This window comes from Herpailurus yagouaroundi, unplaced genomic scaffold (genome assembly GCF_014898765.1).
Source record: "Herpailurus yagouaroundi ecotype Mexico unplaced genomic scaffold, PumYag 160, whole genome shotgun sequence".
NCBI lineage: Eukaryota > Metazoa > Chordata > Mammalia > Carnivora > Felidae > Herpailurus > Herpailurus yagouaroundi.
In genome coordinates, this window is record NW_024412401.1 from 35,765,483 (window position 1) to 35,785,112 (window position 19,630).

The 19,630-nt window shown below is 37.1% G+C and overlaps 1 protein-coding gene across 1 annotated transcript in view; it reads left to right on the top strand.

Annotated features, from left to right (window-relative positions):
• Positions 1-19,335, top strand: part of UGCG (UDP-glucose ceramide glucosyltransferase) — a 39,211-nt gene extending 19,876 nt beyond the window's left edge. Inside the window, exons 2-9 of the mRNA XM_040481960.1 lie at positions 721-862; positions 9,002-9,104; positions 9,838-9,939; positions 11,418-11,530; positions 15,217-15,395; positions 16,697-16,783; positions 17,279-17,468; positions 17,830-19,335. Coding sequence (XP_040337894.1) covers positions 721-862; positions 9,002-9,104; positions 9,838-9,939; positions 11,418-11,530; positions 15,217-15,395; positions 16,697-16,783; positions 17,279-17,468; positions 17,830-18,000 — 1,087 coding nt within the window. The 3' untranslated portion in view covers positions 18,001-19,335. The remainder of the gene's footprint in view (positions 1-720; positions 863-9,001; positions 9,105-9,837; positions 9,940-11,417; positions 11,531-15,216; positions 15,396-16,696; positions 16,784-17,278; positions 17,469-17,829) is intronic.
• Positions 19,336-19,630: the final 295 nt, after the last annotated feature.

The following is a 19,630-nucleotide window of genomic DNA, read 5'->3' on the forward strand; positions in this document are numbered from 1 at the left end:
CTTCCCTCCTCAAGAGCCATGGGATGGGCCAGCACTGAGAACCTTGGCCAGCTTATCTGTGAATTGGTGGCAATGGTGTATCTTCCAGTGTCATTACCAGACATTTTTCTCATTATTGAGATTTCAAATTCCCTCTGTTCCATCCCAGCCATTCTGAGCTTGTGAATATTGGGAGTGCTGCTAGTTATCCCATTTTCTTGCTTGCCCTGCTGGTAGCCTAGTGCTTCTTTCAATCATGTGTTATGTGGACTGCTTACTATAGAAATATCTCAGATTTTTCTGGTTACACTTCTCTATTTTTCTGGGGAAGATAGGGATTTCCCTCCCCCCGCCCCCTACAGTTTTTATAGTTTTTGGTCTCTTTTGATGGCTCTTTGGGAGGAAGGGCAGTTAATGTGTAGGCTAACACTATAATTCATTTCTTCACCATGTCTTTATTGAATGGCTACTCTTTGCCAAGCATAGTTCTCTAAGCACTGTACGTACAGCAATAAACAACACTCTTCAGCTCCAGCCTCCATTGGAACATTCATTCTGCTTAGATCTGGTTTTCCTAAACTGGATGCTTACCTGATTACTTTCCTTCATTTTCAGATAACCCTTTAAAAAGATGTCAATTAAAAAAAAATTTAACTTGGTAGTTTCTTGATAGCTTGACGCATACTTTATATAGCACTATTATGTTCTCCAGAAATAACGTATATATTATTTGCTTTTCAGCCGATTACACCTCAACAAGAAGGCAACGGACAAACAGCCATATAGCAAGCTCCCAGGTGTGTCTCTTCTGAAACCTTTGAAAGGAGTAGATCCTAACCTAATCAACAACTTGGAGACATTCTTCGAATTGGATTATCCCAAAGTAAGTACAGTCATGTACTCATTAGAAATGGGTGGGATCATGTTTGTTTGGTTTTTGGTGTGTGTGTGCGTGCACACGCTTCTCCCTCATGGTAAACACTTAAAGAGGCATTCTGATACTGTAAAAGGTGAAGGTATTAAACATTCATGGTCATCTCGGCCTCATACAACTTATGCTCTAGTAGCAGCAGTCACAGGACAGAAATGGGGTTGAGGAAGGGAGGGGTGCAGATTCCTTTTTGTAACCGCTTGTCCATCTGAATTTGAAATCTGTGAGTAAACCTCCTGGAACTCGGACATGGTTAAGTGCCTGGCATTGTGAATATAAAAATCTTGTTCCATGAGAGTTGTACGTGAATGACAGGAAGAAGAGGCAGTGAGAAAGAAAAAGCCGCGTTTAATGGTCTGAAATGGGATTCAGGATAGCTAGAAGTAAACATAACCCCCCTGTAAAATGTGGCTTTTGAGCCAAGAATAGGTTGCAGTTAGTGATAACATGGGTCTTCCTCATACCTAATTTCTAACTTCTGTATCTTTCTGAGTTTTAATGCCCAATTGTTTTGTTCCTATCATTTATCTATACAAGTTGTAGATCTATGAACTCAACCTAATCCTTCATTGGAGAACTCCTGGTTTTGTTGAGATGAGAGTATTCTTTTTATCTCTTCCTTTTAATATTCCACCTGTAGTTTCTTTTTTTTTTTAAGTTCATTTATTTATTTTGAGAGTGAGAGAGCGTATGAGCGGGGGAAGGGCAAAGAGAGAGGGAGAGAGAGAATCCCAAGCAGGCTCCACACTGTCAGTGTGGACCTTGAGGAGCTCTGTGCGGGTCTCGATCCCACAAACCATGAGGTTAAGGCCTAAGCCCAAATCAAGAGTCAGATGCTTAACCGACTGAGCCGCCCAGGTGCCCCTCTGCTTATAGTTTCTTACGAGAACTTAACTATTCCTCGATTTATGTATTTAGCTTCATCTCAGCTTTTTAAATTGCCTGTTTGAAACACTGCTTTTGGATGTCTCTTTACATGTCTGCATGCTTGATTTTAAGTCCATTTGAATTTTCCCTCCATGGTCTCTATTCACTTGCCTCAGTTTTTACCCTCACTGTCTCAGCGTTTCTATAGTTTTTGCCACTTGGAGACTCCTTCCTATTTCTTTAGGACAGTGTAACCCAAGTAATGAGAAGGAAGATAAAATACACACCACACTTCTCGTAGTAACTGGTTTTCATGCTCTTATTTTCTTTCTTTTTGCTCTTATTTTTCTCAGTAGCATCAATGAAAAGAATAGAGAAGACACAGACGTGATAGCCTTAATGCAGCTCTTATTAAGTATGTAGACACGAGTATAATTCAGTTATTTTGTAGTGTTTTTATATTACTGCTTTTAAAGTTTGGAAGTTGAGGTATTTGAATCTAATTTTAAGCAAAACCATTATGTGTTTTTCTTACAGTTTGTGTGTGTTGTGTATTATATATGTATTTAATAATTTTAGAGATCTGAATCACGCATGTATTATCTATCCCATAAATTGACTATGTAATTAAAAAAAAAAAAAATAAGATCTGGGGCGCCTGGGTGGCGCAGTCAGTTAAGCGTCCGACTTCACCCAGGTCACGATCTCGCGGTCCATGAGTTCGAGCCCCGCGTCAGGCTCTGGGCTGATGGCTCAGAGCCTGGAGCCTGTTTCCGATTCTGTGTCTCCCTCTCTCTCTGCCCCTCCCCCGTTCATGCTCTGTCTCTCTCTGTCCCAAAAATAAATAAACGTTGAAAAAAAAAATTAAAAAAAAAAAAATAAGATCTGTACTTGATTTTTTTCCCAACTAGAAGTGCAAAAAGTGGCCTTTAATAAAATTAATTGTAAACTAAGCTTTGCAATAAGGAATATGGAAGGTTTTTTCAGGAATGCCTAGGTGGTTCAGTCAGTTGAGCATCTGACTTCGGCTCAGGTCATGATCTCACATCTTGTGAGTTTGAGCCCCACATCTGGCTTGCTGATGTCAGCGCAGAGCCCACTTCTAATTCTGTGTCCCCCTTTCTCTGTCCCTCCCCCTTTTGCGCTCTCTCAAAAATAAACGTAAAAATAAAATAAAAATGGAAGGTTTTCAAGCCTCACATTGTATAAATACATGCAGAGAGATTTTTTTTTTTAATGTTTTTTAAGTTTGTTTATTTAGAGAGAGTACAAGCAAGGTAGGAACAGAGAGAGAGAGAGAGAGAGAGAATCCCAGGCAGGCTCCGCACTGGCAGTGCAGAGCCTGACGTGGGGCTTGAACCCACGAACTGTGAGATTATGACCCAAGCTGAGACCCAGAGTCTGTCGCCTAACCAACTGAGCCACCCAGGTGCAAGAGATTTTTTTAATAAATGAAAGAATATCTTCATTGATTATTACTAAATCTCAGAACAGCTTAGAATCATACCTTTATCCTTGTGAAACTTAATGTCACATTTCAATTTTTTAATCCTCATCCTACCCTTTCCCCATTCAACCACTCTCAACTAAGTTATGGAACTTCTGTGTGGCAGCCCTTGTGAGATGATAGTCACAGAATTTAATTGGTTGAGGAAGTTAGTGTGGGCTTTAGTTGTAGAAAGAGTTTCTAAAAATAATCCAGGAACATATGTATCCATTAATTCTGAACATTTGGGGTAAGTCGATAACTGATTTCTTCTGAATGATTTTTCTTTTATTACAATGTGGGATTATCTCAAGAGCTCTTGTTTTTGCTTTTTTCACAAATTATGCCTTTGAGGTATTTAAATTCATCAAGGAGAAAACTATTTTGATTCTTACTATAAAATGAGGAACTCCAAATGTAAGAGATTGTTTTTTATTACTTTTTCAAAATTTTATTTACTAATTATAAAAGTACTGTTAGCTGTGTAAATCGAAAATTTGTAAAAGTGGACGAAAAGTGTTAAGCACCTGCAGTCTAAAGGAAAATTTGGATCTCATGGCATTTCATTTGCTTTTTATTTTTTAAAGTTTTAAATATTTATTTATTTTTGAGAGACAGAGTGTGAGTGGGGGAGGGGCAGAGAACGAGGGAGACCCAGAACTCCGAGCAGATTCCAGGCTCCAAGTTGTCAGTACAGAGCCCAATGCGGGGCTCAAACCCACGGACCATGAGATCATGACCTAAGCTGAAGTCGGATGCTTAACTGACTGAGCCACCAGGCGCCCCAATTTCGTTTGATTTTTAAAAGACCAAGAGCAATGGCCCATGTTCCACAAGAAACTAAAGTGAAACCACTGACCTCCCACCAATCTGAGTGTGAACAGACAAGTCGCTTGTGTGCCCAAGGAGGCCTGTAGTCCTGAAACGAACATTTGTGTGACTGCCAGGCCCAGCAAACTTTACTATTTGCTTTTTGTCGAGTGTGAACACTGTTTTAGAGAAGTATGTCTGGTTTCATCCTGGACCTAAACTTTTCCTCCTGATTTGATTTGGAACATTATAGGTGATTCTAGAAAAAAAAAAGAACATGGTCAGAAATTTAATTTTGGACACGTGCAAGAAAATTTCTTGTTCTGGTACTTGTTCTAAATTTCTAGGTTTAAATTTTGGTGAGACTGTTACTATGTTAATTGTCCTGAAAGATTTTTGTGCTTTACGTGTCTTATCAATTCACTTATTTTGATATTTATTCTTGGGGGGGGGGGGGGGGGGATGGAAAAGCCATGTAATTCATTTTCCGCAAATTGAGCACTCGGTGGCAGCAAAGAAGGCATTTAGGGAGAGATTTAGCTGTAGCAGGAAGATTCAGCAAAATAGCTTTACTTTAGTAAATCCTTGCCATATGAAGAGTTTTTTAGTTAAATGATCAGAATTCTGACCAGAGTGAGGCTGTGGTCATTGTGGTGGGTTTTTTGCTTCTTTTGCAAATACACAATTGGTTTAAAATGTTACAAGTCCAGTGGCCTTACCAGTGGTGTAGCTCTCCTTAAGAAGAATTATTTTCTAACTGGATAGTCTTCTAAACAAAGAATTAGAAGACAGAAAATCGAATCCATTATCGAAAGACCAAGCACAACATATGTTAGTGAAACTTCCAAATCTGCAAGATTAGGAATTTACCAAGTAAATTTGGAAAACAGTATAAACAAACTGTTTCTTGAAAATAGAGATGCATATAACTCAACTTGTCCAGTCTTTGAATTCAGAGCTGTGTTCTTACGAAACATTTCCTTCCTGGCATCTGTCTTTTACTCAGAAGTTACCCTAAAGACACATGCATTAACTTATAAGTGTATTATTAATCGTTCCATGCCAGAGACTGTTCTAGGCATTTGGGGTCTAATTCTCTTCTTGTCATAGAATATTTATATTCTGTAATCCAAATACCCTCATAAAATTTTTCTTTAAAAATGATATGTAGTTATTTATAGACAATTCAAGATATTCCTACTTGATATGCAATGTAATTGATTAATATCATTAAAAAGTTTTCTATTTTGGGGTGCCTGGGTGGCTCAGTCGGTTAGGCGGCCGACTTCGGCTCAGGTCACGATCTCGCGGTCTGTGAGTTCGAGCCCCGCATCGGGCTCTGTGCTGACAGCTCAGAGCCTGGAGCCTGTTTCGGATTCTGGAGGGTCATGCTCTGTCTCTCTCTGTCTCAAAAATAAACGTTAAAAAAAATTAAAAAAAAAAAGTTTTCTATTTTAAGAAGATGTTTTGTCTTGTTTGCTATAGTTCAAAATTTATATTCCTAATGTCTACAGGGCTGAATCAGTGAGCCCTTTTTTCTTATGTCATTTATATACCTAAATTTAATGCTATATATGCATCTGAACGTAGCATACGTGATTATTGCCATTTCAGACATTCACTTCTTGAATATCAAAGGGCTGGATCCCAGGTTGTGGATTTCCTACACCTCTCTTGTTCTCAGCCTTTTAGTCATTGTACTGTTTGAAAAGGAAATTACTAAGGAGTTGTTGGAGACTAATCTTCTCATCTAAATTACTCTGGGTTTTAGGTGTGCCTGGTTGTTTCAACTGAGTGTCCGTCTCAGGTCATGATCCTAGGGTTGTGGGATCGAGCCCTGTGTTGGGATTTGCGCTGAGTGTGGAACGTGCTTAGGATTCTCTATTTCTGTCTTTCTCTGTCTGCCCCTCTCCCCCGTTCGCACTCTCAATAAAATAAAATAAGATAAAATAAAGAGATATGAAAAGTTTATTAAAAATAAATATATAAATTGCTCCGGTGTATATTTCTAGATTCATACTGCCCATTTATACTGGAATTCACTGTATTGTATAGCTGTTTCAGATTTATAAAGTAAGCGTTTTCTTGAAATATTTTTAAAGTGTAATATTTTTAATAAATGCTATATTTTTGAACATATATACTTACATTTGATCCTTTAGATAGTGTAAAAATATACAAAAAAATTTTTTGTTTATTTTTGAGAGAGAGAGAGAGAGAGAGAGAGAGAGCACGAACGGGGGAGGGGCAGAGAGAGAGAGGGAGACACAGGATCGGAAGCAGGCTCCAAGGCTCCGAGCTGTCAGCATAGGGCCCGACATGGGATTCAAATCCCCCAAACCGTGAGATCATGACCTGAGCCAAAGTCAGACGCTTAACCTGCCGAGCCATCCAGGCACCCCTAAAAAAACTTTTTTTGTATTAGCTAAGAAAGCTTTCAACCAACTTACTATGCTGTGTTTTGCCGGTTACAGTGTAGTTGGAGTGATTTAATTATTCCAATACAGAGATTCCTAGCAAATAAAATGTTTGATTAAACTGAAGACACAGAGGTGGTTATCAGAGCTGAAAAATCAAGATTCCTGGTTAACATTTAATACCTTAGAACATAGTTGGAATGCTACCTCCTATTTGGTATAATTTTCAATATCAGAAACAAGCGAAAGCATAAGTCGTGTGTTTAAATAAAGTCTGAACATTTTTTAGATAATATGAATTGAGTTTTATTTGCACTCTGGCTAATCAGGAGGTGTTTGGTTTTCATTTGAAATTAAAAGGCATAATCAATAAAAATGGAAACTTTAAATCTTACATTTGAATAAAGGTAAACTCTGTCTCCTTTGAATACTTTTCTAGAGCTGTATTTTGCAAAGTTTTCTCTTGCTAGGGAAGAAAGCAAAGACTAACGTTTTTTATTATATTTTATGGAATTGTATCATTCAAAAAATTTTTTTTTCAACGTTTATTTATTTTTGGGACAGAGAGAGACAGAGCATGAACGGGGGAGGGGCAGAGAGAGAGGGAGACACAGAATCGGAAACAGGCTCCAGGCTCCGAGCCATCAGACCAGAGCCCGACGCGGGGCTCGAACTCACGGACCGCAAGATCGTGACCTGGCTGAAGTCGGACGCTCAACCGACTGCGCCACCCAGGCGCCCCTGGAATTGTATCATTTACGAACATTTCCTTTCACTTGTATTTGCTCATACCTGCAAAACAGCATAAATTATAAAAGCATTAAAGAAACTGAGGTGTTGGGAAAAACTAGGCATTCTTACAGCAAGGGTGGCTGAGCAGCTCACTCTAAGAGGGAAGCTAATTGTAACTTTTACCCTTTGGAAAGTCACTTAATCTTTCTGATCTTCATTGTTAAGGTCGATGCCTTTTGGCTAGTTCAGCGGAACATTGTTTTGAGAGTCAGGTTGGGAAGAGGACTGATGCTTTACAGGATTTAGGAGTCAACCCTTTGGAAAATTCAAGGGCGTGGGCAGGAGTGGTGTCCTTCCCATTCTCAGATTTTTATCTGGTCCCTGAAGACTAGGTAGCTATAAAGTTGGCTTCGATACCTCCTGAGTGGCAATTTTGGTCAGTCATCATTAAAGGCAGCTAGTTGATAGAATGTATAATAATAATAGGTACAAAGTATGAGAAAAGTATACATTGTTTTCCCAGAATCGACTTAACTATTGAGAAAACTTTTTTTTTTTTCCACTTGAAAAAAAAAAACTTATTACCTTCTTCATTGACCTTAGTTAGTCCTGGCCCTTCTCATACTCAGCCCTTAATTTCCATATTGCCAGTTTTTGCTGAGTTTCCCTTTACCTGAGCTGGTTCCTGTATGTTAGATACTTAAAAAGCTATGTCCTTAGCTCTTTGTATTTTTTTTTTTTAAAACACATAGCTTTGTTTTTTCGGGGACACAACTAACCTCCCTCCTTTGCTTAAAAATGTCCATCCCATTTTAGAAAGAGAATTGGTAGGATATTTGTCACTGAGTCAGCATGAATTTAGCAGCACTTAAAAAAAAAGTTACTACTAAGAATACTTATCCCACAAAATAATAAAGTAGCATCTTTGTATGTGAAAGCAAACACTTTTTTTTTTAAAAAAAATGTAGTAGTTTATTAAATGGTAATTTAAAGGTTTAGCTCCAGATTTTTTAAACCTAGTTACATGTCCGAACTGCCCCCAGAGATTCTAATTCAAAAGTAAGAGTGGGGCCCAGTATTCTCTTTAAATAAATGTCCCAGGGTAACCGACACAGCCAGTCAAATGTGAAGAAATGACTTCCCTAATGTCCTATCAAAGAGTAAACATCCTATCAAAGAGTAAACGTAGCACTGAGCAAAATAAAACCCTGGATATTTTCATTGTTAGAAGGCTAATCATGCTTCTCAGGATGATAGACTTTCAACCAAATTCTATTTTATTTCAAAAAATTATTATACAGCAAAAATCTAATAGCACTTTGTCCTTTTCATGGGAAGAGTTTGGAAAAACTCTTTACGTTGATCATTCTGGGTTTTGATACATACTTTATGGCACCTTCATGAAATAGTAACTTCAGAGACAGAGCTTCTAGAGAACAGGGAGATGTTTCATGATGAAGGCCACAGAGAAGCTTGAGATCCAGTTTAATTCAGGCCATGCCTGTCTGGGAATGGCAAGACTTCCAACTGTGGGGGTTGCCAGTCTCTTCATTATCTCTGCTGCTTGCAAATCACCCCTGTTCTGGAGAAGCTGCTCTCAATTAAAGCAACACTTGATGTCATAAGTATTTGCATCGTTATGAGTACTCTCTTAACTTTTAAATGCTGTGTGTACAACGGCTTCTTTTTCCTAATGCTTTTTATCAATCAGTAAATACCAATAATGTGCTTATTTTTGTAAAAGAGGTTTAATCTCCGTAAAATGTGTTCTTTGACTAGTATGAAGTACTCCTTTGTGTACAAGATCACGATGATCCAGCCATTGATGTATGTAAGAAGCTTCTTGGAAAATACCCAAATGTTGATGCTAGATTGTTTATTGGTAGGTAACAAATAAATTCTACCATAACCCTTTTGCTTTAATAGTATTAAGTATCAGTAATCCTTGCATTGAACTATAGATTAAGCTGTTAGCCACCCACTGATGTTATTGGGATGTTTGCTTTCTGAGTGTTTGTTAGAGTAGGGAAAGGTGTTTCTAGCCTTTCGAGAGAACTTAAGTTATAAAAACACAGGGTGGTGGTGGTGGTCATCGTTGTTTTTCCATATCTGGGATTAACAAAATAACCAAAAAAAAAAAAAAAACCACCCCAAGTTATGTTTTTCTCAGACACGAGAATCTGTTATTTTTGTTTCTTTACTATTTTCAACCTGTGGGCCTTCTTATATCTCATTCACTGTAGTTGGGAGTGAGCAATAGAATTTACTTTTATTATATTACAAAAAGAATATTTTTCAAAAGCCTGCAGGCTTATTCTAAAGACTTGTAGAGAGATATTCGCCATTAAACATTGATTCATACTTAACTATTGATGCAATAATTTAAGAATCAAACTGAAACTTAATATATTTTCAAAGACAAATTAATTCTCTTTTTGAGAACGAACAATTTTTTCTAAATATGAATAATAAGGAATGCAAAACACATTAAAGTATGTTTGTTTCTGTTATTACGTATGAAGGTACTTTTCACTTCTCCCTACCATGTATCTGTATAATAGAATATATTTTCAACGTTGGATGAATGTTTCATAGTTGTATCTTTAAATTTTTAGGTGGCAAAAAGGTTGGCATTAACCCTAAAATTAATAATTTAATGCCAGGATATGAAGTTGCAAAGTATGATCTGATATGGATCTGTGATAGTGGAATAAGAGGTGAGCTGCTTTTTATTTGTTTTACAGACCTATTCATTTGATGATAAAATGCCAAAAGCATTCTAAAAATACATGCATCAATCCTTTTTGTTTGCCTAATAAAGTAATTCATTTCATCATTATTTCATGGTAAAATGTCAAGTTATACTTATTTGGAATTTTTTTTAATGCTACTCTAGAATGTTACATCTGTAGAATTGTTTTTGTTTTGAAGAGAAAATTCCAACTATTAAAAAAAGAATAGTCACGGTCTACCATACAATCCTTTACACAAGATTTTTCATAGTTGTAAGTTTTCCTGAGTTCATGTAATAACTTGTCTTTTACTTTAATCTGTTTATGGCACCAATACTGTCTCACACAAAGGGACAGAAATTAATAAGTGAGTATTTTACCGAAATGCAAACATGGCTTTTAATTGGTTTTAGGAGGAAAATATACTGAAATCATAATTTGCGTGTTTGCATTTTTAAACATTTATATTCTAATTACCGTAAGTTTCTCAAGCTCAGTATTTGGGGTTGGGTGATTGTTGTTGAGGCTGCCCTATGGGATGGTTAGCAAGCATCCCTGGCCTCTCCACACTAGATGCCAGTAGCACCTCTTTCTCAGTAGTGACAACCAAAAATGTCCCTAGACGTTGCTAAGTGTCCCCTGCAGGGCAGCAGTTGGGAACCACTGTTGTAGAATATGTGTATTTAAGGCCCAAATACACTTTTATACAATAGGTTTGTTCATAGCTTTTGTATTTTTGAAGGAAATAAAAATACAAAGTCATGGAAAAAGGTAGGAGGTGTTTGCTATTTGAAGAGGGGACAGTGATTTAAATTTTTTTTATTAGCTTGAAACACAGATGTGAAAATTAATAGAAGTGTGACATGCCTAATTAATCAGGCTCATTGTGAGTCTTGTCAATTCATGGACAGAGAGACTACGTTCATTCTTCGTGTTTGCTACCTTAAATTATTTTCTATCATACATTTGTTTTCATGATATATGTTCATCTCTTGGTCAAGTATAATCTCATTCAATTCCCATTAGCAGTTTTATGACATAGGATATCTCGTATCCTCCAAGAAAGTGGAGGCTCATATTCTGTAGTTAGAGAGTGCAGGAAACCAGCATAAGAACTGAGGTCCTTTCAGCTCTGCTCCTGTAACTTTTCCATTAGGAACACATTGTCCACATTCTAGTTTGGAGGTTCTGAAATAGGGGGAGTACCATTTTCAAGGTATATCCTGGCTCTGGTACATAGTAGCCTGAAAGTGTAGAGAGTAAATTAGCTTATCATAAAGTATGCCTTTTTGAAATTTTGTATTCTACCTAGAAAAGTGATTGAGAATGATTTTATTAGATCCAGATGTAAAAAAGAACTTTATAACAGCTCACAAAATACATTTCACATTGGTGGGCATTTTACTAAAAAGGATTGTTTTTTTCTTTTTCCCTCACCACCTGTTTGTCTTTTTTTATTGTAGTAATTCCAGACACACTTACTGACATGGTTAACCAAATGACAGAGAAAGTGGGCCTGGTTCATGGGCTGCCCTATGTAGCAGACAGACAGGGCTTTGCTGCTACATTAGAACAGGTAAGTATGGTTGTCATAGATAATATTGTCGCATCCCTGATCTTCCAGAAACTTGAGATTATTCTGAGAGTTGGGATGGACTCCGTGGAGTTAACTGTAATTAAGTCTGTTTTAACCTGCTAAGTACTGGCATCCTCAAGATGAGAGTAGCTGTTTTAGTAGTGAAGAAATTCTTGGGCCCCTGGAATCACTCACAGCCGCACTCTGGCAGTGAATGGATGTGCACAGGAAATATCTTGTGGTCTCATTACCAGCTGAACACAATATATTGTTTCCTTCTGGTCCTTTCTTTCAGTTCCAGAGTTTGGTTCTAGGCTTACATAAAAGCACATGACATATAGTTCTTTCAGAAATCTAATCTGAAAATAATTTTTTTTTTTAAGATTTTAAGTATTAATCTCTACACCCAAAGTGGGGCTCAGACTCACAACCCTGAGATCAAGAGTCACATGCTTTTCCAACTGAGCCAGCTGGGCACCCCAAGAATCTTTTTTAAATATCAGAGTATTTGAAATACACACAACAAAGGAAAATTGTTGTTATAAAATTATAAGTTATTACAATTATAAGTTATTATAAAATCCATTTGATTTCCTTTTAAAATGGATTTCTAAAAATTACTGGAGAGGGGTGCCTGGGTGGTTCAGTTGGTTAAGCGTCCGACTTCGGCTCAGGTCATGATCTTGCAGTTTGTGGGTTCGAGCCCTGCGTCAGGCTCTGGGCTGACAGCTCATAGCCTGGAGCCTGCTTTGGATTCTGTGTCTCCCTCTCTCTGTCCCTTCCCTACTCACACTCTCTCTCTGTCTCAAAAATAAATAAACATTGAAAAAAAATTTTTTTAATTACTGGACAAACTTATTTTGTGGTTTCCATTTTTTTCTCTTCACCCTATAATAGAATTATATAAACTATAAATTGTGGGAAAATGTAAGAAGCAAAAAAACAAGCCATAATCCTACCAACTAGAGGAAGTTTCTATTTTTTTTCCTATATTGAGGTGGTACTCTAAAAACAATTCATATATGATTTTTGTCACTTCATCAGCTTTTCTCCCTATCCTTAATAATTTTTAACATTTAATTAAAAAAAATTTTTTTTTAACATTTATTTATTTTTGAGACAGAGAGAGACAGAGCATGAACGGGGGAGGGGCAGAGAGAGAGGGAGACACAGAATCGGAAACAGGCTCCAGGCTCTGAGCCGTCAGCACAGAGCCCGACGTGGGGCTCGAACTCACAAACTGCGAGATCATGACCTGAGCCAAAGTCGGCCGCTTAACCGACGGAGCCACCCTGGTGCTGCAACATTTAATTTTTTTTAAGTTTATTTATTTTGAGAGAGACAGAGACAGCACATGAGCAGGGAAGAGTCAGAGAGGGAGAGAGAGACAGAGCTCATCCCAAGCAGGCTCCATACTGTCAGTGCAGAGCCCAACGCAGGGCTTGAACCTACAAACCATGAGATCATGACCTGATGAAACCAAGAGTCAGACACTTAACTGACTGAGCCATCTAGGCGCCTCATGAGTAATTTTTTATAAAAGTGATTTTTGTTGACTGTATCATAGTCTATCATACTATCCTAGACCTGACTTAACCATTCCTGTGCTGCTAAACATTTAGGAAGAATGTTTTCACGTCATAAGGGAAGGACATATGGCTGCAGTCTTTTAAACACGTCAACTTGCTTTTAAGTGTATCTGCACTTGTATGATTTTGAATTGCAGTCTTGTGATTACTACAGATCTTAGGGGTAAAGGTACATTGTGTGTGGAATTTAACCTTTGGCACTTTGAGCCATGACCTCTTAATACTGCCCATGAATAGATTTGTCCTATTGCAAGTCTTTAAATATCAGAGTTTTTGTTTAGTAAGAGAAACTCTGAGTAGTTACTTTAAAATAAAATACTTAAAAATTTTTTTTTAGTATTTATTTTTGAGAGTCTGAGAGAGCGTGCGAGTGGGGGAGGGGCAAAGAGAGAGGGACAGAGGATCCAAAGTAGGCTCTGTACTGACAGCAGAGAGCCCGATGCCAGGGCCTGAACTCAGGAACCGTGAGACCGTGACCTGATCGGAAGTTGGACACTTAACCGACTAAGCCACCCAAGCACCCCAAAAATAAAATACTTTTTATTCTTATATGCCACATCATACTTTTGTTTTACAAATATCCAAGTTGATTTATAATGGCAGTGGTAAGCATCCCCCAGATCACACAAATCAGTGACTTAGGTTAAATGTAATCCTTAAAGGCCCCTTTGCCATACTTAGAGTGAATGGAAATAGAGGGATTGTTCCAGTCTGTAAAGAAATCCTGGGAGCCTTTGATGGAGTCCCTATTTCCACCTCATTCCTAAAGCCTCACTTAATAACTGCTTAAGAAATTAAGATGTGCGCTTCTGGTCTTCAGCGTTTGGTTCAGTTCAGCCCCATAAACCACAACTTCACTACAGTCTGGATGTTGAGCAGGCAGCAAGAATCCTGTTACTTGTCACCACCCCTGCCAGTTCTCTTGTTCCATGCTGTGTGTATGTAACTGCTGCCATTGGGAAAAATCACCGTTCTCTATTTCAAGCTAGTTAGGAAAGGCAGCATATCTAAGATGTACACAAAAGGGTTTTATGTCTAATAATTAGGATGATGACCATTTTATTCTACCACTAATTTAGCAACTTGCATAGCTCATGACTTCAAAGCATATCTAGGGAAAGGGGGAGTAAAATGGAAGACAGAATTTCAGTATCTTCCCTGTTTGTGAAAGATACATTGAAAGATAACATTGGGCAAATCAGGAAGAAGCTCAGTGACTCAGGGGCAGGAAGCAGCCAGCTATGCAAAAAAAGGGTGCAAAAAAGGAATTTAGAAACAGGATTGTCCTGTAGGTTGATAAACCTACAGGTGAATATTTGAGTATTTGTGTGTTATGTATGCATGTGTGAGTACACACATAAACACACGTGCATACGCATACACATATATGCATATACATACACCTTTATGTGTAGGGGTGTGTGTGTGCAGTTACACATATTTAAAGTACAATATATATTATATATTATAAAATATAATATATTAATGAATATTTTATATGTGTTTGAGTCCTATTTTTACCTGACTTATATCCAAATTAGGTTTTATTTGGATGAATCTTTAGGGAAGACAGTATTTATTTGGGAATACAATATATACTTTTCCCTCCTAGAAGTATATTTTTCTTCGTAATGGTAATAACAAGAATAGGCAACCAAACAAGAAATTACTGATTGCCTGCTACATGAAAACACTGTTTTATAAAAATTTTTATTCAGGTAGTTTATGTAAGAATAATAAGATACTCAGTCATACCTAAAGGATATTCTTTCGGAAAAAAAAAAGGTTTATACATACCATACTTTTTTTTTTTAATTTTTTTTTTTTAATGTTTATTTATTTTTGAGAGACAGAGAGACAGAGTGTGAGCGGGGGAGGGGCAGAGAGAGAGGGAGACACAGAATCCGAAACAGGCTCCAGGCTCTGAGCCATCAGCCCAGAGCCTGACGCGGGGCTCGAACTCACGGACCGCGAGATCGTGACCTGGCTGAAGTCGGACGCTTAACCGACTGCGCCACCCAGGCGCCCCATATACATACCATACTTTTAACATAACATCCTAATTACACACATATGTTTTTGCTTTTGTTTCGGCAGGTGTATTTTGGAACTTCTCATCCAAGGTCCTATATCTCTGCCAACGTAACTGGCTTCAAATGTGTGACAGGAATGTCTTGTTTAATGAGAAAGGATGTGTTAGATCAAGCAGGAGGGCTTATAGCTTTTGCTCAATACATTGCTGAGGATTACTTTATGGCCAAAGCCATAGCTGACCGGTAAGCAAACTAAATCACATTAGGCTGTAGTATTTTTAGTAACTGACTTCTGTTGGTTTATTGTATTTGTTAAAGTCTTGGATTAAGGGGCTATTTTATTTTAGTTTTTGCTAGTGAGTACAGAATAGGTCAATATTTTTTAAGAAAGTAATTCCTGTTCATAGATATTGTTATGAAAGAAATATGTGAATAAATGATTGTTCTACATTCTTTAAATTAATGTGATTTGACATAATGAAAAGGAAGCTTCTCTGTGATTATAAATTTTCATTATTATGGATGTAAATTTCTATGTGTTTTAGAAGAATTAAAAATGTTAGTGCAGTCATAAGCTAGCAGGTGATTTAAATTTAAAGATTTACAAAATTTAAAGAATATGATTCCACATTTTGGAATTTCTCAGATTATTTGATGCTCTGCTAAAAAGCCACTTTAACGATTCATATGAATGGCTTAACATTTTCTCTGTCACAAAATTGTTTGCTTTTAAAGGGGTTCATTGCCTCATGTGATAATTTACTAAAGATAGGATTTTAAAAATTGGTATGTTTTAAAAATTCATGATGCTATTCATGTGGCTCATAGTTTCATAGTGTTTCCAATGAGATGTATATATAATACCACTTTTGTTTGCATTTCATGTTGAATATCCACACACACATCACACATATTCCCCATCCCATCCCACCCCACTCCACCCCCCACTGCCCGCCATTTGATTTGGTGGGTTTTTTTTGGTTTTGGTTTTGGTTAGTAGTGATCAGAGACTAAACTATTAATTTTTTTTAACGTTTATTTATTTTTGAGACAGAGAGAGACAGAGCATGAACAGGGGAGGGTCAGAGAGAGAGGGAGACACAATCTGAAACAGGCTCCAGGCTCTGAGCTGTCAGCACAGAGCCCAATGTGGGGCTCTGACTCACGGACCGCGGGATCATGACCTGAGCCGAAGTCAGACGCTTAACCGACTGACCCACCTAGGTGACGCGAGACTAAACTATTAAATACGAACCCACTCCACTTGGTACTTTGAGAACATCTGTATTTTAAGTTTTTTAAACTGTAAACTGAGAGGTTGTAGCTCCTTCCAGTTCTAGATGGTACTGTCATAGTCCTGTGTATTTGCTAAAACATCCAGGAGTACGATACACCCTAAGTAGGGTGCTGATCCTGAGAACTAGGCTCACCCTGAACACCAACAGTTCTTAACTCCTTACAGTGATGAGTAAGTAAATGCATAACCAGTCATGCCTGCAGGTGTTCATCATCACAGTTCACTTTATAATTGTCTTAATTTTCAGAGGTTGGAGGTTTGCGATGTCCACTCAGGTTGCAATGCAAAACTCTGGCTCTTATTCAATTTCCCAATTTCAATCCAGAATGATCAGGTAAATCAGTTGGCTTTCTTCTTTTTATACATGGTTAAAAGAAAAAGGGGGGAGAGAGTAATTTTTACATGGTCTAACTTGATATTTAAAATATCTAAAAGTCAAATTTTTTAGTTCCAGAAAAGAGAGGTTAGCATCTTTGTTAAAATAAATTTAATGTCTAAATATATTTTCTTGCTGTGTAATCCTGAATGCATTCAGTAAAGAGATGTTGAGACTTTGCTATCTTTAATGTGCTGTTCTCTATTTTCTTTCTACACTTTGAATTTTATAATCTTTACTCATTAGAGTGTAGGCCATACAAATGAATTTATAGATTTTTTTCTTTAATGTACTAAATAAAAATAGAAAAGTGATTCTTAAATACTCTTTAAAGAGACAAGGGCTTTTATGTAACAGGCTAAAGAGCTGATCATTTGGGGGGCAGGGAATTGATTGGTCTTGTAACCAGGCTGTTTTAAAGAAAAGGTTTTTTTTTTTGTTTTTTTTTTTTAGGTGGACCAAATTGCGAATTAACATGCTTCCCGCTACAATAATTTGTGAGCCAATTTCAGAGTGCTTTGTTGCCAGTTTAATTATTGGATGGGCAGCCCACCATGTATTCAGATGGGATATTATGGTATTTTTCATGTGTCATTGCCTGGCATGGTTTATATTTGACTACATTCAACTCAGGGGTGTCCAGGTATGTGGACAGGCATGAAAAGGTTGGCAGTCATTTGGTGGAACTAAAACTGGTTTAATTTAGAAAAGCTTGAAATTTATCCAACCCATTCTTCAGCTTCCCATTGAAGGTTAACATCGGGTTTAAACATTACCTTCTTTAGTGGAATGTGGACAGAAAACTTAACTTGATTTTCAACTTTCAGGTGATAGTTATACTACCGCTTTTATTAAGCCTCCAAAAAAAATGATGTTAAGCAGTTCAGTTATCTAAAGAAGCAGGCTTGATTTCATATGGTATATTTTAAAAGAGTGAAATTGAAGAATTCCATTTTTTAACTGTGTATAGTTCGACAGTAAATTTTTGTTTTTTTAATTCCTAGGGTGGCACACTGTGTTTTTCAAAACTTGATTATGCAGTAGCCTGGTTCATCCGTGAATCCATGACAATATACATTTTTTTGTCGGCATTATGGGACCCTACTATAAGCTGGAGAACTGGTCGCTACAGATTGCGCTGTGGGGGCACAGCGGAGGAAATTCTAGATGTATAGCTACAGCTTTGTGACTGTACATAAAGGAAAAAAGAGAAGTATTATAAATTATGTTTATATAAATGCTTTTAAAGATCTACCTTCAGTAGTTTTATCACATGTATGTTTGATATCTGTTCTTTAATTTATTTTGCATGGCACTTGCATCTGTGGAAAAAAAAAAAAAAACCCACATCTGTAGTCTTGGCCAAATGGTACCCTTTGTTTTGTGGAAGTAGAGAATCAAGAGAATTGGTTCTAGGAACCTGGCTTTGGTTTTTGTTGTTGTTTGTTTATTTTTTAAAATAAATAAATATATATATATATATAAAATATATGAATGCTCTGCAGCAAACACTATGACAGTATCCTTCAGTAGAGAAAGTTTCTTACTTGTCAGTACACTCTTTTAGAACATTTATGGGATGGCAGCAGCTTTGTTTTGGGGTTTAGAAAAGACTAGAAAGTAATCACTTTACGGATCTAAAGTGAATGGTGTCACGTGGTGAACAGTCCACGGTGAGGTACTAAGAAACTTTTTCATGCTCTATGCCTACCTCTTGTAGTTGTTGCAGAGCAAATATAAATTGTAATAAGGTAGCTAGGCCTTGCAAAAACAAATGGAAAAACTTTAAAAATAATAATAAAAGAGCTGGAGTCTAGTATTTATATGAATCTGTGAGAGATATTTTTTTTTTTTTTTTTTGGTCTCACTGCAATGAACCAAAAGTGGTTGAGTTTGGTTTTTAATTGTAGCCATGTATTGAAGGCATCCTTTTGACCAACTCTTGTTGGTTCTGTCTTGAACCATTGTTAATCACTGTGCTGGTAGACCTTTCCTTCCCTGCTCCTCACCTGCCCAAGTCCCTTCTTCCCTTTTTTTTTCGGGGTGGGGGGGGTTGTTTTAGTGTGAGTGGATGTTTTGATAGTTGTGAGGAAAAATGCATTTCAGACACATTTCACACATGAGCTATTTTCTTACACAGTATGTCTTGTTAAAAAGAATGTAATTTCATGATACAGGTATTTAATATCTTTTTTAAGTAAATATTCTAGCCATCAAATAAATTGCAGTAGAGTATTAAGTGGGGACAGGATGAGTTTTACTCTTAAAATTAATCAGTATCAAACTAAGTCTACTGTGTGTGTGTGTGTTTTTTTTTTTTTTACTCTTACAGTTAGTCTAGTCTTATTTAAATTGGATTTTTGTATTCCAGTTTGTATGACAGAATAGATCAGTGCTAGTTGTAAATGCATGCTGTATGTCACTTTTCTCTCCCCATCATGCCGCTGAACTTGCTTGTCAGGTCGTGCTTAACTTGTGGTGAACTGGACTTGTTTTTGTTTAAAAAAAAATAGGCAAAAATGTAAGGGATAGTGCATAAGCCTTTTTTTTTTTTTTAACCTTTGGTAGTGGAATTTTTGCTTTTTTTTCGGGATTAGATGGCATGTTGTCCATATGAACGCCTGCTGCAGGGCTGATGCTGGCAATATGGCAGCTTTAAATTCTGTTACTAGTTTCCATGTCAAAGCATAGTGTGTAGCATATCAGCAATGATTACATATTTAAAGAAAATGAACACGTTTTCACCTCACTGAGCCAACTCATTTAATTGTCTAATGACTAATATACATGGTTTAAATTGTAATA